Source organism: Aulonocara sp. 'chitande type north' Nkhata Bay, linkage group LG12, assembly GCF_057382095.1.
Source record: "Aulonocara sp. 'chitande type north' Nkhata Bay isolate Kocher_YH1m ecotype deep benthic linkage group LG12, A_spYH_male_GT1.1, whole genome shotgun sequence".
Lineage (NCBI taxonomy): Eukaryota > Metazoa > Chordata > Actinopteri > Cichliformes > Cichlidae > Aulonocara > Aulonocara sp. 'chitande type north' Nkhata Bay.
Window position 1 is genome coordinate 12,591,609 of NC_141355.1, and position 20,106 is coordinate 12,611,714.

At 42.3% G+C, this 20,106-nt stretch overlaps 2 protein-coding genes across 2 annotated transcripts in view; one reads left to right on the forward strand and one right to left on the reverse strand.

Moving 5' to 3' along the window:
• LOC147317005 (voltage-dependent N-type calcium channel subunit alpha-1B-like) overlaps positions 1-20,106 on the reverse strand; it is a 337,402-nt gene that overhangs the window by 157,998 nt on the left and 159,298 nt on the right. Inside the window, exons 20-25 of the mRNA XM_086313576.1 lie at positions 17,711-18,451; positions 16,610-16,797; positions 3,664-3,784; positions 3,240-3,369; positions 2,895-2,954; positions 2,249-2,355 (exon numbers count right to left, since the gene is read on the reverse strand). Of these exons, the coding sequence (XP_086169702.1) occupies positions 2,249-2,355; positions 2,895-2,954; positions 3,240-3,369; positions 3,664-3,784; positions 16,610-16,797; positions 17,711-18,451 (1,347 nt within the window). The remainder of the gene's footprint in view (positions 1-2,248; positions 2,356-2,894; positions 2,955-3,239; positions 3,370-3,663; positions 3,785-16,609; positions 16,798-17,710; positions 18,452-20,106) is intronic.
• On the forward strand, positions 11,998-12,570 carry LOC147317007 (E3 SUMO-protein ligase ZBED1-like; the record flags this gene model as incomplete). Its single annotated transcript, XM_086313031.1, has 1 exon — positions 11,998-12,570. A coding segment is annotated over one exon (573 nt), but the record flags the coding sequence as incomplete, so codon positions are not given.

Sequence of the window (20,106 nt, forward strand, 5' to 3'; positions counted from 1 at the left end):
GTCTCCTATATGATATATTTAACTGACATTTTTTATTGTAACAACCAACGATTTATACAGGGAAATAATGACTATTAACAAGGTTGCCCAAACCTTTGCATCCCACTGTGTACTTATATACTGTATTTCAATGTATATGTCCACATGATTTAATATAAGACATTGCACCAATTTTTATCTACGTTTAAAATATGAAGAAATAAGGCAGGCTCAAGACCTTTGCAAAGTACTGCCTATCATTTCGGTGTAGATGGAAATCATGTGACACTACAGTCACAGGAATGTCATTTAACACCTCTATTTACGAGCACGCATACAGTCACATGGTACTAGCATGCACACTCTAATCCGCATGCTACGAGCTCAATATTCTCTGACGACTACTCGTGCCCACTGGCACCAGTTTTCTTGTAATGTTAACAAGTCTCTGCTGAACAATTAATATGAAATTAATGTGATCATTCCAGTCTAACCAAAGCTGTGGCAAAACACAGTGCTGATAAAAACACCTCTCAAAGGCTCAGGGAAGATACGAGATATGAGCACTATCGTGCCATGTCCCCAAATAGCACAAATGGCTATAGAGCAAGGACCTGATGCCAAGCAACACGATACACTGCTGGAACCAGGTTCTCAATCTGCATGACGCATGAATAGCTGGTGGACCAGATGCGTGTGTCCCAAACAAAACATTACACACTGCCAAAAAGATACATTCTCACAAGCAATTTCACTACATATACTGCTTACTGCTTAAACAAAAACAAACAAACAAAAGAAAATAAAACAAAACAGATAAGGGTGGTAATTTGTCATTCTGACATTGCTGATTGTTTCCTTCAACAATCACTATTTTACAATCTTTTTAATATAACTGTGTTCTGTGTAAAATGGATTTGCCCTAGCTTCTGGCATGATTCAAAACAAGTGGGCAATTTTAACAGAAAAATATTTTTGTTAGCAGTTAATTTAATCTTACTCACAAAAGGATGCTGAAAAATGTATTGGCTTAAATTTCTATACAGTTTGAAAATTGTGTTTGTCCGGTTTCCCTCATAGAATTGTGGCCAAATACATTTCCATATAGTAAACAGGGTAGATATTTGTTGGTGTATTAAAAAAGACAAATTTAGATTATTTGACTTTAATTTTAACTTTAATTTCTTTATACTTTGTGACCTAGATGTCAAGAAGTAAGACCGAGTATGTGAGGAAATTACTTGTTTTTGCAGTGTAAGCCATGTATGTTTTCTTTCTCACATACATACACACTGATAATGACACAAACAGGCAAGATGAGAGAGGTAGAGGAGGCATTACCCCATGAAGCTCCTTCAAAACGATAACAGGACAGAAACAGGGAGAGGATTATGTAAATTAGCACATTGTACAATATCATAACACACACACACACACACACACACACACTCTCATACACACCTCTCACACATACATAAAGAGGTCATCTGCTTTTGTAAGGTTAGTGTATGTGTATAGTGTTTGTGGTCAAGGCAAACGTTTTGGCACAGGAACAAATTTTGTGTTTCATACATTTTGCCATTTGTTTCAATGATATAGTGAAAAATAATCGCAATCATTTCATAAGCTTCAAAGAGTTCCTTGGCAAAAAACAAACAAACAATCAAATTCATGCAAAGAGACAGTACTTATAGTTATGACACCTCTTCTTTATAATTTCTCCAGTTTGCTGTGGCATGCTCAATATCAGCTTCTGGACCAAAACCTGAATAAAGGTGACTCAATCCTGCCTTATCAGTGCTCAGAGTTGATCAGTTTGTGAGCTTTTCGATTGTCCAGCCACTTCCAGTGAATAAGAAACAATTTGCTGAAATTATGTGAATCTGTACTTAGTGATAACTAAGTGGCTGAGAGAGCATCAAACTAACATTTTGGATCCATACCTAAGAGAATCTTTAAAAAAACAGGTAAACAAGCAAAACATGAAATGTAAATGATTGTTCTTCACTTAGAAACATGTAAAAATAATTAAATGAAAACTGAACCAGTACAGTATATAAAACACAGTTTTTGCCACTATCAAAACTTGACTGTAGCTATGACTGTATATTTGGCTAACCAAAGGTACGCACTATCATTTAAATTATATGTCATCTCTCAGTGTAGTGTGGTATTTGATGTATATTGCACATAACACACCAGATTCAGGATTAACAATATCTGTAAATGTCTCATTTTATCACAGAAAGACAGAAGCTGTGGAACTTACGAAAAAGCAAATGCCACCAGTGCCCCACTGACCACTATGAAGTCCAGGATGTTCCACAGGTCTCTGAAGTAGGATCCAGGATGAAGCAATAGCCCCAGGTCTACCATCTAAACCAAGAACAGGTAATTTATGTTCTTTTGCTTATTTTGTTTAACTTAAAATTACCTATTAAAATCAACTGTTATAAGGACTTTCTTCTGTTTATACTTTTGCTGATAATGAGTATCCACTATTACAATGGTAATAGTGTATGACAAAAAATAAAAAAATAACAAAAAAATGTTAGAGACAGCAGTGTAATCACTCTCGCTGGCAGAAGAGTAAGACAAAAGTCATGAACTGCAGATTTAAATGAATATTGAAATGCGATTAAATATGGTGTTAAATTCCTCACTGACAGAACACTGTCAGATTTAAATACTGTGGATTATACATATAAGAACCATAACACAGCAGATATACTGAGTGAACTGCACTGGTCACAGTGAGGTACATTCCTGCCTCAGTATCGTATTATAGTATTACTTATTTGGTTTCTGCAAGTAAAAACTGAAATGACTCACCAGTTTGCTTCTGATAAAATATAATGAAAACACATACTAAATACAGTGAACAATAGTGAATTTCAAATGGTATTAGTGTTTACCTTGATCACCATTTCAAAAGTGAAAACACCAGTAAAGGCATAGTCCAGATATTTGAGCACCTGTAAAAAGACTCGATTATTACTGACAAAGACAACAAAGTAGAAAAGAAACTGTAGATACTATTCTGAAATAGTTCTACTTGCGTAATAATCCAGTATATAATAATCTATCATAGATGTATGGCCCCATTTTTAGGCGCCACACACAGACAAAAAATATATATAAATGTATATAAAAAACCTGACTCAGGCAGAAGAAAAGATAAGAAAATATACTTCTCTCAGTTCTGTATGAGTACAGTGGGTATTGTATGTAGTTTTATTACTGTGTACTCTGTGTCTCACATTGTTGCGGGGTGCATTAGTCCAGACAGGGTCCTCTGCTGCCAGAGCAATACTGCTCATCGCAATGACAACCAGGATGGACATCTCAAAATAACGCAGAGTCACAATATAGTGACACAACCGCCTCACCCTGAGGAAAAAGAGGCCAAGAAAAAAGAAGTAAGTACTTGCTGTTGCTTCACTGTTCTTGTCCCTTCCCACACTCCAGCAGTGTTAAAATGCTATATACAACTGGTGCCTGTCAGCACTCATCTGTACCATGAGATTGGCTTTTAGTAAGACATGCAATATGTTCTTTTTTACAGATATGAAATAAAATACCACCCAAGAGCTACACTGGCTAACATTCACAGGATGTTGTGATGGCTCAGTGTGGTAGCACCTTATAACCATATGGAGGGAGGAAGCAGAGCTCAGAACTCACGGATTGGTCTGTCCAAAGATGAACATTGAACTGTAAGGCAGGATGGGTTTAGGCCCACTTGGGCCTAGATCCTCCAGGGTCTTCTCATTTATGGGCACTGTTTCACAATCAATACTGTTCACTGCAAAGAAAGATCATCAGACCGTGATAATGCTCATTAGTGGCACTGAATATCATCATCATCAAGATCACTATTTCTGTCATATAATGTGTTTCTCAGAGCAGCATTGAAAAATGAATACAATGTCTTTCAGCACCAACACGAGCGAGGGAATTATCTTCCACGGCACTGAAGGAACCCTGAAAATGCTGGCTAACGACAAATGTAAATTCTGCAAAAATATATAATTCATGTTGGCAAGAATGTCAATTGCAGGCAAGTAAAATTAACATTGAATCAGTGTGCAACTTTGCTACAACAATGCCGGACTCTAGAGCAGGGCGATATTACCAAAAATATTTATCACGATATACATTTGAAAATTTGCGATAACAATATAATTAACGATATAAGTGACGATATAACTGACACTAGGCAAAATACTTTACAACTCCACAACTTTATGCGTGCAAAAAAAAAAAAAATCAATTAAAAAAGCAGCTGTTTTTTATGTGCATTAAAGTTATATAAAAATTTAACAGTGCAAATGCAAAATCCTTGCTGACAGTTTAACCAAAAGGCATTTCCAGTGGAAATTGGCCGACATATCCTCAGCATAACCATATATATATTTAAAAAGAGGTTATACACACACAATACGGTAATATTATGTTGAAGCACAGTGCGTATCACTCCGTTCGTAGCTTAGCAAAGTCGTATTAAAACATTTTCCAGCACCGTGTACCACAAATAATCGTTTCGAATTCAGTAAACACAACCAGAATTCATACATAAGGCACATGGGATTATAAGGGGCACTGTCGATTTTCGGAAAACTCAAAGGATTGATTTTAAGTGTGCCATATTTTCCAAAAAACATGGTAATAACGACGGCCCGCTAGCATGCGCTACCAAAAATAGTGCTTTGTTGTGTATCTGACGGACGAAAGCTAAAACAGTGCGACACCACTGAAGTTGCAACATAGAACCAATTCTGTTTCATCCGTTTCATTCACCGATCCGCTTTCGCCCTTCTCATTCTCTGTTGCCGGCACGCTTTTTCTGCCATTTGCGTATGAAAACAAAGGCACTGCGCATGCGGGTTTTACCCATATTCTATCACGATATTTCATTTTCTTATTGTTGCCCGACATTATGACATTGTTGCCCGGTATTACCGTGAACGGTATGGCCCAGCCCTACCGGACTCTGCAGTTTTTTCTGGTCCCCACCCAAACTGGACCATGTGTGAGATATTTGGCATGTTCTCCCAAAATTGCTGACTGTCTAAAACCAATTTGAGCTTTATTGATGACTGGAAAAGTTTCTCTGGAAAAACTGGTCTTAGGAACGATTACATCCATTTCACTTTGGATGTAGCAGCCTGCCCTCCCCCCCAAAAAAACAACAACAACAAAACAAAAAAACAAAAAATAACAAATATCACATAACAAAAAAAAAAAAAGACTGTACAGAGTTGGGACCCGGAAGCAGAGTTGCAGAGTTACACACACCTCTCTGCAGCTTCTCTCCTCTTGTTACCACATTTAACAAACCATGTTATCAACTCCATCCCCATAGACACTATCTGCTCACAGGCCACCAAAAACAAACCAAACATCAGCAAAAAATAAATGATTTAAACATTTAAAAAAAAATCACAAAAAAGTAACAATATACTATTCAAAACTGCAATGAAAAAAAAACTGTTGTGGATTAACATCAGATATCTCTCTTCTAAGTCCATGTTAGTAAATTAATTAATAATTCATCAACATATTGATTTACTCTGCTTTACATAAACTGGGTTACAGCAGGGTGATTATGTTAGTTTAAATGAATTAACATGCCTGACTAATACTAACTGATAGCACAGGCTGGGGTGAGGGAGTGACAGCAATCTCCACTACTCCACCTTAACCATACATCAGAGTTTTAATTAATTTTTAAAGCCTGACACTTAGCCTCGTGCATCCTGACTGGAAAACTCGAAAATCTGTTTTTAGTTGTTGTCTATCTATTGTCCGCCTGGTCCACACTCAGAGTTCATATCTGATTCTATCTGATTTCTATCTGTCTTTCTCCAGCTGATCTTCAGTAATTGCTTCCTACAACTCAAAGATGTCATGCCATTGCGACATATATCTTAATTTTAAATATGATCAACCTATATCTATTAATGGGCTACGTACCAAAGGCCTTTAAGCTGGGAGTAACTCAACCATTACTTAAAAGGCCATCACTTTATCCAGCTAGGGGCCAATTTCCAACCTTCCTTTTAATCTCAAAAAATCTTTAAGTAGTTGTAAAACGGATAACTGATCATCTTTAGAGAAATTGTTTATTTGAAGAGTTTCACTCAGGTTTCAGAATTCATCACAGTACAAAAAAGCATTAGTAGGGGTTATAAATGATCTTCTCATGGCCTCTGGCAGTGGCACGTCTCTGTGCTTGTCCCACTGCTCAGTGCAGAATTCGATACTGTTGACCACAATATTTTGTTACAGAAATTAGAGCATACCATAGAAATTAAAGGCTGCGGTGGTGTCAGTCACATGTAACAGGCTCAGAATTTTTCATTTAAATATATAGTCCTCTTCAAGCATTAAGTTTATTTCTGGAGTTACTCAGGGTTCCATGCCAGGACCAATATGGTTTACATTATGCATGCTTCCCTTAGGGAGTATCATTAGAAAGCATATACACACACTGCTGCTGTGCAATTTTATCTTTCTGTCTTAGGTGCACCAGCGCAAAAATTAGGTGCACCTAAATTTTTCAACCACATCACTTAACAACGCAACTTTAGATGTTCATTTTTTTTAAAAATTGCTGTCCTTACTGACAATATTAATTTGTAAATGATTAACTAACAGTCTTGTCAACACAACGTTCTTTATTTGGAGCACATTTCTACAAGGAAGATAAATTACCGTATTTTTTGGACCATAAGACACACCGGATTATGAACTTTAGTCAACTCATTCTTCTTGCTTCCTCCACTTCTATACCATTGATTCATGAATGTTGAATTCTCTCGCAGCTGCTTTATTCTCATGTTCTACTTAGTGACTGATAAGAGTTTGAAATCCGCTTTGTAAGCATGTCTCTTAACAGGTGCCATTTTTGGGGTGCACAATAAACAGAATATAGTAATATTATGTTGAAGCACAGTACGTATTAATCTGCGACGCTCCTGACTACAGTAGCCGTAATGCTCCAACAACGTAGGATTTTTTTTTGTCGAACCATTGAGAAATTAGGTTGTATTTCCGACCAAATTGGTCGCATTCTAGAGCCCTGTATAGCGTCAAATCAATCATAGAGCACTCCACTCTTGGCCTGCTGCCTTATATGTGGTTTTTAGGTTATTTAAAGATAGAATGGAAGGCAAAGCCTTCAGTTTTTAGGCCCCTCTTCTCTGGAACCAGCTCCTAGTTTGGCTTCGGGTGACAGAAACTCTTTCTACTTTGATGATTAGGCTTAAAACTTTACTTTTTGAAAAAGCTTGTAGTTATTAGATTACCCTAAACCCTCCCTTAGTTATACAGGGAGTGCAGAATTATTAGGCAAATGAGTATTTTGTCCACATCATCCTCTTCATGCATGTTGTCTTACTCCAAGGTGTATAGGCTCGAAAGCCTACTACCAATAAAGCATATTAGGTGATGTGCATCTCTGTAATGAGAAGGGGTGTGGTCTAATGACATCAGCACCCTATATCAGGTGTGCATAATTATTAGGCAACGTCCTTCCCTTTGGCAAAATGGGTCAAAAGAAGGACTTGACAGGCTCAGAAAAGTCAAAAATAGTGAGATATCTTGCAGAGGGATGCAGCAGTCTCAAAATTGCAAAGTTTCTGAAGCGTGATCATCGAACAATCAAGCGTTTCATTCAAAATAGTCAACAGGTTCGCAAGAAGCGTGTGGAAAAACCAAGGCGCAAAATAACTGCCCATGAACTGAGAAAAGTCAAGCGTGCAGCTGCCAAGATGCCACTTGCCACCAGTTTGGCCATATTTCAGAGCTGCAACATCACTGGAGTGCCCAAAAGCACAAGGTGTGCAATACTCAGAGACATGGCCAAGTTAAGAAAGGCTGAAAGACGACCACCACTGAACAAGACACACAAGCTGAAACGTCAAGACTGGGCCAAGAAATATCTCAAGACTGATTTTTCTAAGGTTTTATGGACTGATGAAATGAGAGTGAGTCTTGATGGGCCAGATGGATGGGCCCGTGGCTGGATTGGTAAAGGGCAGAGAGCTCCAGTCCGACTCAGACGCCAGCAAGGTGGAGGTGGAGTACTGGTTTGGGCTGGTATCATCAAAGATGAGCTTGTGGGGCCTTTTCGGCTTGAGGATGGAGTCAAGCTCAACTCCCAGTTCTACTGCCAGTTTCTGGAAGACACCTTCTTCAAGCAGTGGTACAGGAAGAAGTCTGCATCCTTCAAGAAAAACATGATTTTCATGCAGGACAATGCTCCATCACACGCGTCCAAGTACTCCACAGCGTGGCTGGCAAGAAAGGGTATAAAAGAAGAAAAACTAATGACATGGCCTCCTTGTTCACCTGATCTGAACCCCATTGAGAACCTGTGGTCCATCATCAAATGTGAGATTTACAAGGAGGGAAAATAGTACACCTCTCTGAACAGTGTCTGGGAGGCTGTGGTTGCTGCTGCACGCAATGTTGATGGTGAACAGATCAAAACACTGACAGAATCCATGGATGGCAGGCTTTTGAGTGTCCTTACAAAGAAAGGTGGCTATATTGGTCGCTGATTTGTTTTTGTTTTGTTTTTGAATGTCAGAAATGTATATACACACATATATATATATATATACACATATATATATATACATACATATATATATATATATACATACATACACATACACATATATATATATATATATATATATATATATATATATATATATATATACACATATATATATATATGTCGGTGGGCAAGAGACGAAAACAGGGCGTTGTTGGAATGCTACTATGCAAGTAACCCCGGCGGAAGGGGCTACATGAATAGGATGAGGGACCTATGGATTCTTCGATACCCAACATCCACAATGACGGCGAAACAACTAGTAGCTCAGTGTTCCAACATTCGAAAGAAGGGACTGCTCTCACAGCTAGAGATTGACGAGGTACAACACAAATGCTACGGCAAGGAGGAGTCAGGACGCCAGGTCAGGGGGGAGATATCATCACCCCCACCCGAGATTGGGTACATAGCCCCAAGTGCGATAGGAGAAGGATCGTTGAGTGCGAGAGGAACTGACCTGAAAAATAGGATCATGGCCAAGCTTGAAACCTGGATCCCGCGTAGCCGGTTACCAAGATTACGTGAAGTTCCCTCAGAAGGTCTGCTAGATGATGTTAATGCAGCACTACGGGCAATACCTACAACCACGATTACCGACACTAACAAGCTGATCTACAATACGGCAACAGTGATCAGTGAGATGCTTGGCTACAAGTTGAACAGCGACAAGGGGCAGTACCCTCCATGGAGAAGGAGGCTAGAGGGCAAGATCAAAGTAGCACGGAGGGAGGTTAGCCAACTAACGGAGTTGCAGAAAGGTGCGACAAATAAGGTGCCTAAGAAATACAGCAAGCTGTCCATACCTGAGGCCTTGGAAACTGCCAAGCAAAGACTCACAGCCTTGGCCAGCCGCTTGAGGAGGTACACCAGAGAGATAGAAGGCAGGAGAATAAACCAGCTGTTCTCCACAGAACCAGCAAAGGTGTACTCTCAGTGGCAAGGGAACAATAAGAGAACAGCACCACCAAGGCTGGAGACGGAGCAATACTGGAAGAGCATATGGGAGAAGGATGCAACCCATAACGGCAATGCTCAGTGGCTAGAGGATCTGAGGGCTGACCACAGCGACCTCCCTGAACAGGGTCCAGTAACCATCACAGTGGCAGATATCCAAGAAAGGGTCTCCAGTATGAAGAGTTGGACAGCACCAGGGCCCGACATGGTTCACGCCTACTGGCTGAAGAAGCTGACTGCACTCCACGAGCGTCTGGCAGCACAAATGAACCAGCTGCTAGTTAACGAAAGACACCCGGAATGGCTAACTGAAGGCCGGACGGTCCTGATCCCCAAGGACCCCAAGAAGGGACCGGTCCCCTCCAACTACCGACCAATAACCTGCCTCAGTACTACATGGAAGCTCCTGTCAGGCATCATATCGGCTAAGATGAACAGGCACATGGGTCAATACATGAGCGGGACACAGAAAGGAATTGGCAAGAATACCAGAGGTGCAAAACACCAGCTACTGGTAGACAGAACAATCAGCCGAGACTGCAAGACCAGACTGACCAACCTGTGCACTGCCTGGATTGATTACAAGAAGGCCTATGACTCAATGCCCCACAGCTGGATACTGGAATGCCTAGAATTGTACAAGATCAATGGGACCCTAAGAGCCTTCATCTGGAACTCAATGGGGATGTGGCGTACAACACTAGAGGCCAACTCCAAGCCCATAGCACAAGTCACCATCAAGTGCGGGAGCTACCAAGGAGATGCTCTGTCCCCACTGTTGTTCTGCATAGGCCTGAACCCCCTCAGTGAGATCATTAACAAGACTGGCTACGGATACCGACTACGGAACGGAGCAGTTGTCAGCCACCTCCTGTACATGGATGACATCAAGCTGTATGCCAAGAGTGAACGAGACATCGATTCACTGATCCACACTACCAGGCTATACAGCAATGACATTGGAATGTCGTTCGGACTGGAGAAGTGTAGTCGGATGGTAACAAAGAGAGGGAAGGTAGTCAGAACTGAGGGGATTGAACTACCAGAAGGCAACATTGCAGACATAGAGGACAGTTACAAGTACTTGGGGATCCCGCAGGCGAATGGGAACCATGAAGAGGCCGCTAGAAAGGCTGCAACCACCAAGTACCTGCAGAGGGTCAGGCAAGTCCTGAGGAGTCAGCTGAATGGTAAGAACAAGATCCGGGCCATCAACACATACGCCCTGCCCGTGATCAGGTACCCTGCTGGGGTAATAAGCTGGCCAAAGGAGGAGATAGAAGCCACTGACATAAAGACAAGAAAGCTCCTGACCATGCATGGAGGGTTTCACCCCAAGTCCAGCACCCTGAGGCTGTACGCTAAGCGGAAGGAAGGGGGCCGGGGACTGGTGAGTGTCAGCACCACAGTCCAGGATGAGACAAGGAACATCCAAGAATACATTGGGAAGATGGCCCCAACTGACCAAGTGCTCAGTGAATACCTCAGGCAGCAGAAACCCAAGAAAGAGGAGGGAGACGAGGAACCATCATGGAAGGACAGGCCCCTGCACGGTATGTACCACCGGCAGATAGAGGAGGTGGCTGATATCCAGAAATCCTACCAGTGGCTGGACAAAGCTGGACTGAAAGACAGCACAGAGGCACTAATCATGGCAGCACAAGAACAAGCTCTGAGTACAAGATCCATAGAGGCTGGGGTCTATCACACCAGGCAAGACCCCAGGTGCAGGCTGTGTAAAGATGCCCCAGAGACTATCCAGCACATAACAGCAGGGTGCAAGATGCTAGCAGGCAAGGCATACATGGAACGCCATAACCAAGTGGCCGGCATAGTGTACAGGAACATCTGTGCCGAGTATAACCTAGAAGTCCCGAGGTCAAAATGGGAGATGCCCCCAAGGGTGGTGGAGAATGACCGAGCTAAGATCCTGTGGGACTTCCAGATACAGACGGACAAAATGGTGGTGGCTAACCAACCGGACATAGTGGTGGTAGACAAACAGAAGAAGACGGCCGTAGTGATCGATGTAGCGGTTCCGAATGACAGCAATATCAGGAAGAAGGAACACGAGAAGCTGGAGAAATACCAAGGGCTCAGAGAAGAGCTCGAGAGGATGTGGAGGGTGAAGGTAACGGTGGTCCCCGTGGTAATCGGAGCACTAGGTGCGGTGACTCCCAAGCTAGGCGAGTGGCTCCAGCAGATCCCGGGAAAAACATCGGAGATCTCTGTCCAGAAGAGCGCAGTCCTGGGAACAGCTAAGATACTGCGCAGGACCCTCAAGCTCCCAGGCCTCTGGTAGAGGACCCGAGCTTGAAGGATAAACCGCCCGCAGGGGCGTGCTGGGTGTTTTATACATATATATATATATATATATATATATATATATATATATATATATATATATATATATATATATATATATATATATACATACGTATGTCTACGTTTTGAGGTTTAAGAAGGTTTTTACCACAGACCTAGCTCAGCGGAGGGACAGCAGCAATCTCACATGGCTGAAGATCGCTACTGCCCTTGATCCCAGGTTTAAAGACCTTAAATGCCTTTCCAAAGATGAAAGAAGAGAGGTGTGGGCATCAGTACATGACCTTCTGATGTCAGAGACGGATGCACACCAACCATCTGCTCAGACAACAGAGGAACTCTCACCAAAGAAGAGCAAGATGTCCATCTGCTTGCTGGGTTCTCCTAATTCAGATACAGAGGAAGAGGATGATGCTATAGACTGCTGTCTGAATCTGTACAAAGCAGAGCCCAAAATTGACATAGGAGAGTGTCCACTACAGTGGTGGTTAAAGAGAGAAGGAGCACATGCCAGGCTGGCACCTATTGCACGCAAGTACCTGTCAACCCCTGCAACTACAGTGCCTTGTGAGAGATTATTCTCACTCTCAGGTCACATCATTCAAAAGAAGCGTGCTTCTTTGTCATCAGACAATGTAAACAGAATAGTCTGCCTCAGTAACTGGCTGAGTGCAAAGAAGGACTAAGCCAGATCGCTCCTTTGAAGTGAAAAATGTTCAACATTCTGGGTTTTCAGCCGTGTCTTTTTGTGTTTTAAATACTGAGTTTTGTGGACCCTTTATTGTTATAATATTCACTTTAACCTGTAGGCCTGGGTTCGGTCACTGTTGATGGCCTTAAAGGTTTTTTGTAAGTTTTCACTGTGTTAAAGATTGATGAAAACTATTAAAATTCTCTTTGAATTTCAGCATACATTCTTTGTGTTTATTCAGCATTTACTTAATTGTGTTGCATAAATGTCTGTTACAATCTTAAAATATAAAGAATAAAAAAATGTAATTGGAGCCTGGCTATTAATCAAGTAATTGTGATTAATCGCAATTAATGACAGAAAATTGTGAGATTAGTTAGTTAATTTTTTTAAATCTATTGACAGCACTAAAAAATACATCACCTGGATCACCTGTTGAGAAAGAAAAGAGAAAACAAGCAAAAAAAGAGAGCAATATAATAAACAACATCATCGCGATGATCTATGTGAATATAACAGTAAATACTAAATATTGAATATTATTGCAGCACATAGGATTGACAGCGCACAGTGTGCTTTGAGGTAGAGGCCAAAAAGGGTGTAGTTTGTGTCTGTGAGCACCCGTGTGTACACCTGTGAGCATGAGCGCGCTTGTATTTAAAAGGTTCCTTCATGTAATGATCTGCTAGAGGGTGTGGGGGGCCATAGCCCCATCCTCCAGGGCATGAAGCAGGTATGGAGGAGATCCAGGCTCCAGACATCCAGAGGCCCTCAGAGCACAAGAGACCGAGGAAGATCAATGTAGGGGCAACCATGCCACTCTCCTGGAAAGAGCTGAGGAGAGCCCCAGATGAGGAGTCACTCAGCAGCCACGGAGCAGAAGCCAGGGGGGGTTGCAGTGACGGGCTCGTGAGCTCCGCCGGCAGCCAGCTGTGCCAGCGTGGCCGAACCCCAGGCCTAGAGGCTGAGGGTACCCCACCCCCGAAGGGGCCTGAGCGAGCCCCAGGCTCCAGGCCCCAACAAGCAGCCACCAGGAGTGAGCCGGTGCGTGCCTGGACGTCCATCCCCGGACACAAAGAACCACCAATGCGTCTGTCACTGGCAGGGGGAGTGGTGGGGGAAGATAGGCCTCTATACCTTGGAGGGCTTGAGATGTCCCTGAGCTTCTGTATGTTATTGTAGGATCTATCCCCCTACAATATAAAACTCCTTGAGGTAACACTTGTTGTGATTTGGCTCTATATAAATAAAAGCAAACTGAATTTAAAGTTGAGTTTCTTTTTCTCGTGTATGATACCAAGTGTACTGCGTATCACACTATTTTAGAGTTCTTCACTAAAACAAAAAGAAATCAGCTAAATACCCACGTTAATTTATTTGTTCACATTTCAGATTTCTTTTCATTTCATTTTCTGGCTTATTTCTTGTCTCTTTAACACTCAAAATCAGTGACAAGAGTTAAGAAAGAATATGTAGCTAATATCCTTCAACTGTGAAAACTAAACCATTTCATTGTGGGCTCCTCCTGTGCAACAAAACTACTTCCAAGAGAGCTTCAAGCCATAAAGAGCCAGAGCTAATATTAATTTCAAAGACACAACCCCTGGAAGAGCTACATCTGACAGGGACTTTTGTTTAGTTTCCTGGGGATGTTGTGGTATTTTTAAAATCAGATTTAAAAGCCCACAAAGAACCATACAAAATTAGCATTGGTAACAACTGAACTAAACTTAATCATATACAGTGGCTTGCAAAAGTATTCGGCCCCCTTGAACTTTTCCACATTTTGTCACATTACAGCCACAAACATGAATCAATTTTATTGGAATTCCACGTGAAAGACCAATACAAAGCTGTGTACACATGAGAAGTGGAACGAAAATCATACATGATTCCAAACATTTTTTACAAGTAAATAACTGAAAAGTGAGGTGTTTGTAATTATTCAGCCCCCTTTGGTCTGAGTGCAGTCAGTTGCCCATAGACAGCTGCTCTGTGACAGCCTCAGAGGTTGTCTAAGAGAATATTGGGAGCAACAACACCATGAAGTCCAAAGAACACACCAGACAGGTCAGGGATAAAATTATTGAGAAATTGAAAGCAGGCTTAGGCTACAAAAAGATTTCCTAAGCCTTGAACATCCCATGGAGCACTTTTCAAGCGATCATTCAGAAATGGAAGGAGTATGGCACAACTGTAAGCCTACCAAGACAAGGCCGTCCACCTAAACTCACAGGACGAACAAGGAGAGCACTGATCAAAAATGCAGCTAAGAGGCCCATGGTGACTCTGGACGAGCTGCAGAGATCTACAGCTCAGATGGGGGAATCTGTCCATAGGACAACTATTAGTCATGCACTGCACAAAGTTGGCCTTTATGGAAGAGGGGCAAGAAGAAAGCCGTTGTTAACAGAAAACCATAAGAAGTCCTGTTTGCAGTTTGCCACAAGCCATGTGGGGGACACAGCAAACATGTGGAAGAAGATGCTCTGGTCAGATGAGACCAAAATGGAACGTTTTGGCCACAATGCAAAACGTTATGTGTGGTGGAAAACTAACATTGCACATCACTCTGAACACACCATCCCCACTGTCAAATATGGTGGTGGCAGCATCATGCTCTGGGGGTGCGTCTCTTCAGCAGGGACAGGGAAGCTGGTCAGAGTTGATGGGAAGATGGATGGAGCCAAATACAGGGCAATCTTGGAAGAAAACCTCTTGGAGTCTGCAACAGACTTGAGACTGGGGCGGAGGTGTCCGGTGCCATGATGGCACCGGTTCTGACATAAACGGTAGTAACCAGACCGAAAAGCAGCGCACATTTCGGTGCTTTATTTCGGTGCTTTTTTTCCCTGAGCTGTGATACACTTTAGATTCTAGCCAATCATTTTACGTTTCCGAGGATAGTAGGCGGGGCCAGGTACGTACGTTCTGTTAGAGCAGAGCTACAGATTAAAAATGTCCAAGGCGAAGCGGTCAAAAGTCTGGCTGTACTTCATAGCAAAATATGCAAACTCAGCAGCCTGCAACAAGTGCTTTAAGCTGATACTGTGATACTGTCAAAGGAGGTAACACCTCAAATCCGATGAAACACCTGGCAACGCATAGCGTTTTTTTTAAAAGCCCAGAAATGCGCCGTATTTGATAGCTTGCTGCGAGACCTCGCACCGAGCGCATCTACTGCGGGCGGGTTGCCTGTTATGCAACATCCCCCAAAAACACGAAGAGAAGAGTCCTGGCCCCTAGCCCTGCCAGTGTAGCAGAAATGATGACGGATGATGGTGGCAGCAGCCGTTCTTCTCTGCGTGAGTAGCTAATTTACGTTGAGTAGGCTAACCACGTTATTACATTAATGCATGTAAGGTGAACTAGCAAACATCATCATAGCTACATGCGGCTGTCTTCTTGTTTGATGGCAGATACTCCCTTCACCCTGGCTAAAAAGGCTAAAATGACCAAAGAAAAAGTGGAAAACAGTTAAACATGAGAGGTTTAGGACAAAGTTTGTGTTTTTTCCATTGTTTAAGCACTGCTTCCAGCCAAGAGTGATACCATATATGCCCCATAGCTGCAGAAAAGGCTAACATTGTTATATTTTTACAAAAAACAGCTGAACATGAGAGGTTTTTGGACCAATTTTGTGTTCTCCATTCTTTAAGCACCGGTTTGAGCACCGTTTGAGCACCGGCACCGTTTCAAAAGTACCGATTTGGCACCGGTATCGGATAAAACCTAAACGATACCCATCCCTAGCTGTAATTGCAGCAAAAGGTGGTTCCACAAAGTAAAGACTCAGGGGGCTGAATAATTACGCACACCTCACTTTTCAGTTATTTATTTGTAAAAAATGTTTGGAATCATGTATGATTTTCGTTCCACTTCTCACGTGTACACCACTTTGTATTGGTCTTTCACGTGGAATTCCAATAAAACTGATTCATGTTTGTGGCTGTAATGTGACAAAATATAGAAAAGTTTAAGGGGGCCGAATAGTTTTGCAAGCCACTGTATATGTTAATAGGTTAGGTACTGACTTTGTATTAGGGTGGTCTCTCCAGGTGGGGAGGTGATAGTCACAGGAGGAATCTGGATGGAGGTTTGCCTAGTTCGTCTGACATTCCTCTGGTTATCTGAGTCTTCTATATGGTCAGGAGGCCAGCTAGTGCCCCCAGAGCCTTGCTGGGGGGTGATAGCCAAGGACTCACCCTCTGAATCGCCAAACCTGTGCCAAAAGAAGAGATATAATCTTAGTTCCTCTACTGTGTACTGTGTAATGTTGTGACTTCTGCAGGAATTGTTCCTTGTTCTGGTTGAGACTCAAGGAAACTCTGGTTCACACATTATGCCTATAACTAGGCATAATGTGTCCATGTAATTCACCTTTATTACTGAGAAAAGGGGGTGTCTGCCTTTTTATTATTTTTTCCCACAATAGAATAGAACACCTCTTTATTGAATTATTTTAAATTATGTGTGCTCCATGCCAACTGTGCCAATAAAATATAAATAGTAAGACAGCAGGAATTAATAATAAACAGGAGAAATATATAAAATTAAAGGGAATATATACAAACTAGTAGAATATATTTCAAACAAGAGAGACGTACATTGGAAAACAAAGTGCTTGGAAGTAGTGCAAAGAACTTGGTCTAACTAGAGTCTGTGTGTGGGTGGCTCGAGTGATGAGGGTTACTCAAACCATGGCTCATATTGGTGAGGTGAGTTGTCAGGGGCAGAGTGAGATGAGTGGTCAGGGGCAGAGTGTGAGCTGATAGTGTTTGTTATCAGGCCGAATTGCCCAGGGAAGAAGCAGGTTGTGAGTCTGGAGGTGTGGGACCTGTGCCGACCAGAGGGCAGTGGGTTAAACAAATGGTCCTGTTTTTTTTTTTTTTTTGATACAAGAAGATCCGGTGATGGCCTCCAGGGGTAGCAGAGGGTAGCCAATTTTTGGAGCAGAGTTAATTACCCTCATTTTCATTGTAGATATGAAATATTATAAATTTATCGTTGAACACTTATAGGTAACCTCCTTGGGCTCAAATTCCAAGCTCCAGCCTTTTTATAGTGTCACTGTGTAGTTGAAATCAAATAGTGAACAGAACAACAGTATTACCATATGTAACCATAGTTTTTACCTCTGACTATGGGTCTTCTCTCTGTCATTAGATTCTGTGGAGTGTCCCCTGGATCCGTGAATGCGATGCCTTCTTCTCTCTCCACTGGCACCACTGCCTCCTCTGGAATTCCTATCTCCATTCCTGTTAGACAAATGTCCATCTTTGTGGCGAGATCTTCGCTCTCCCCTCCCTCCACTACTCACTGTCCCGTTGCCACCTCGGGACTGCCGGTGTGAATGATGATGGTGGTGATCTCTCTCGCCTACGTTCCCCCAACCTCCACTGTCATCCACTGAACACTGATGGCGGTGCTTCCTGCCTCCCTCCCGGCTGTGGGACCTCTCACTCTTCCCCCGTTTGTCCCGGCTGCTGTCATGGTTTTTGGAGCGGCTGTGATGGATGTGATGTCTCCCATTATCATTAGTTTCCTGTTTTCGTTCTCTGTCTCGGTGGTAGTGCTGATGGCGGGGCTGGTGAGGCACAGGGGGAGGTGGGTCCGAGGCAGTGTCAGCCTCCTCTGACAAGCAAGTCTTCTTGTGGTGGTGCTGGCTGCTGCCACTGTGGGGCTCAACAACCAACGGCCGGTCAAGGTGAGTCTTCATGTCTGGCCGCATGTGTAGGGCTGACGCTATGTGCAGTCGCTCTTCTGAAGTTAGCTCACTGTACAGCGCCTCACAGCTTGCGTGGTTCTGTTTTCTCAGTTGGCTGGCCCTTTGTTCCCACACCGACATCGTCTTCACTGACCTCTGCTGCTCCTTACTAGAGAATGGAAAAAGAAGACAAATTATAACCACTGTAACATTAATTTTACAACCTAAAATAGTGTATATATTCTGAATCATCAACATCAACTTTTAAACCAATGCAATAGTCACAATAATCTGTAAGTTCAGCAAATGACAAAACCAATTCCAATGGACAGGTAGAGTATCCATTGTGACAAATTCAGTATGTATGCATTTTATAATTCATAGCACATAAAATTAGCTGTATACGCTATTCAGTGTTGGGAAGGTTACTTTTAAAATGTATTACACTACAGATTACAGAATACATGCACCAAAATGTATTTTATAACGTATTCCGTTACATTACTCAATGAGAGTAAAGTATTCTGAATACTTTGGATTGCTTAATATATTGTCATGCTTTTTTACAACTACATGAATGTACTATTGCTGTGTGATTTTTTTACTATTACTGAAGGTTACTTGCCATACCAATACTAACTAGATTTTTAAATGTTAATATAAAACTATTCTGCGCGTATATAAAACAGGTCCGCGGTTCTGAACCGTAGTAAAGGGACCTCTGGCTAATACGTCAGGTTCATGTCGGGCTCGTAGCCGAAAACTAGCTTTACTTTGTTGTCTGGGTCAACTTTGCTAGCGAGAGATAGAGAGAGGCGCTGAAAAGCTGGAACTTATTGTTTTGGAAGAAAATACGAACACAGTGTACAGTTGAGTCTTAATTGCTTACTTAAAACTGGGCTTGTCAGGCACTCTTTTTTGGCTGCAGCAGTTTTTATTATATTTACATGCTTCCATCTCCCGTTTCTGTTCGGTGACAACTTGTACTTTCGACTCTCCTTTTTCTCCCTCCCTCGCTCACAGACACATAACGGGTATGACAGTCCATTCTCCCTGCAGCACGGACTACACTGCCCATGACGCTACACATTCTTTAGGGCTATGCCTCAAACACTCTGCCTATCGCCTTCGTATTGAATAATTTTTTGAATAATAATTTTTACAAATATTTCTTCACGTCATTTATGCGGGCCACAAGTAGAGGTGACATGATTGAGACACACAGTCTCTTAATGAGTGTTTTGCTTGGGTCCAAAAATAGAGAGGCCTAAAATATGAAACAGGAAAAAAAACGCCCTGTAATCTATTTATTTCAACAAAGTAACTGTCGTGGGTTTAGGAGTAAATCTTTGGATGAAAGGAAAGCTTATCTTAAAGAGAACAATATTTGCTTTAAGTGCTGCGCTTCATTCACTCATCCAGCGAAAGACTGCCACAAAAATGTTCAGTGCAGAGAGTGCAAGAGTGAGAACCACCTTACTGCGCTACACCCAGGGCCTGCCCCCTGGATATCAGAGACTCCTGTAACCACAAGAGAGCAAGGCGGGGAGCAAGGAGAAGAAGCACCTCAAGCTGTCACAGCAAAATGCACAGACATTTGTGGGACTACCGTCAGAGCAAAGTCGTGCTCCAAAATCTGTCTTGTCAGAGTTTATCCAGCTGGCCAGAGGGAGAAAGCTGTTAAGGCGTACATTGTTCTCGACGAGCAGAGCAATAAGTCCTTGGCAAGAACAGAGGTTTTTGAGCTCTTTGGAGTTACAGAGGGCACGGCAGCATACACCTTGAAGACCTGCTCAGGAGTTATTGAAACAACAGGGCGCTGAG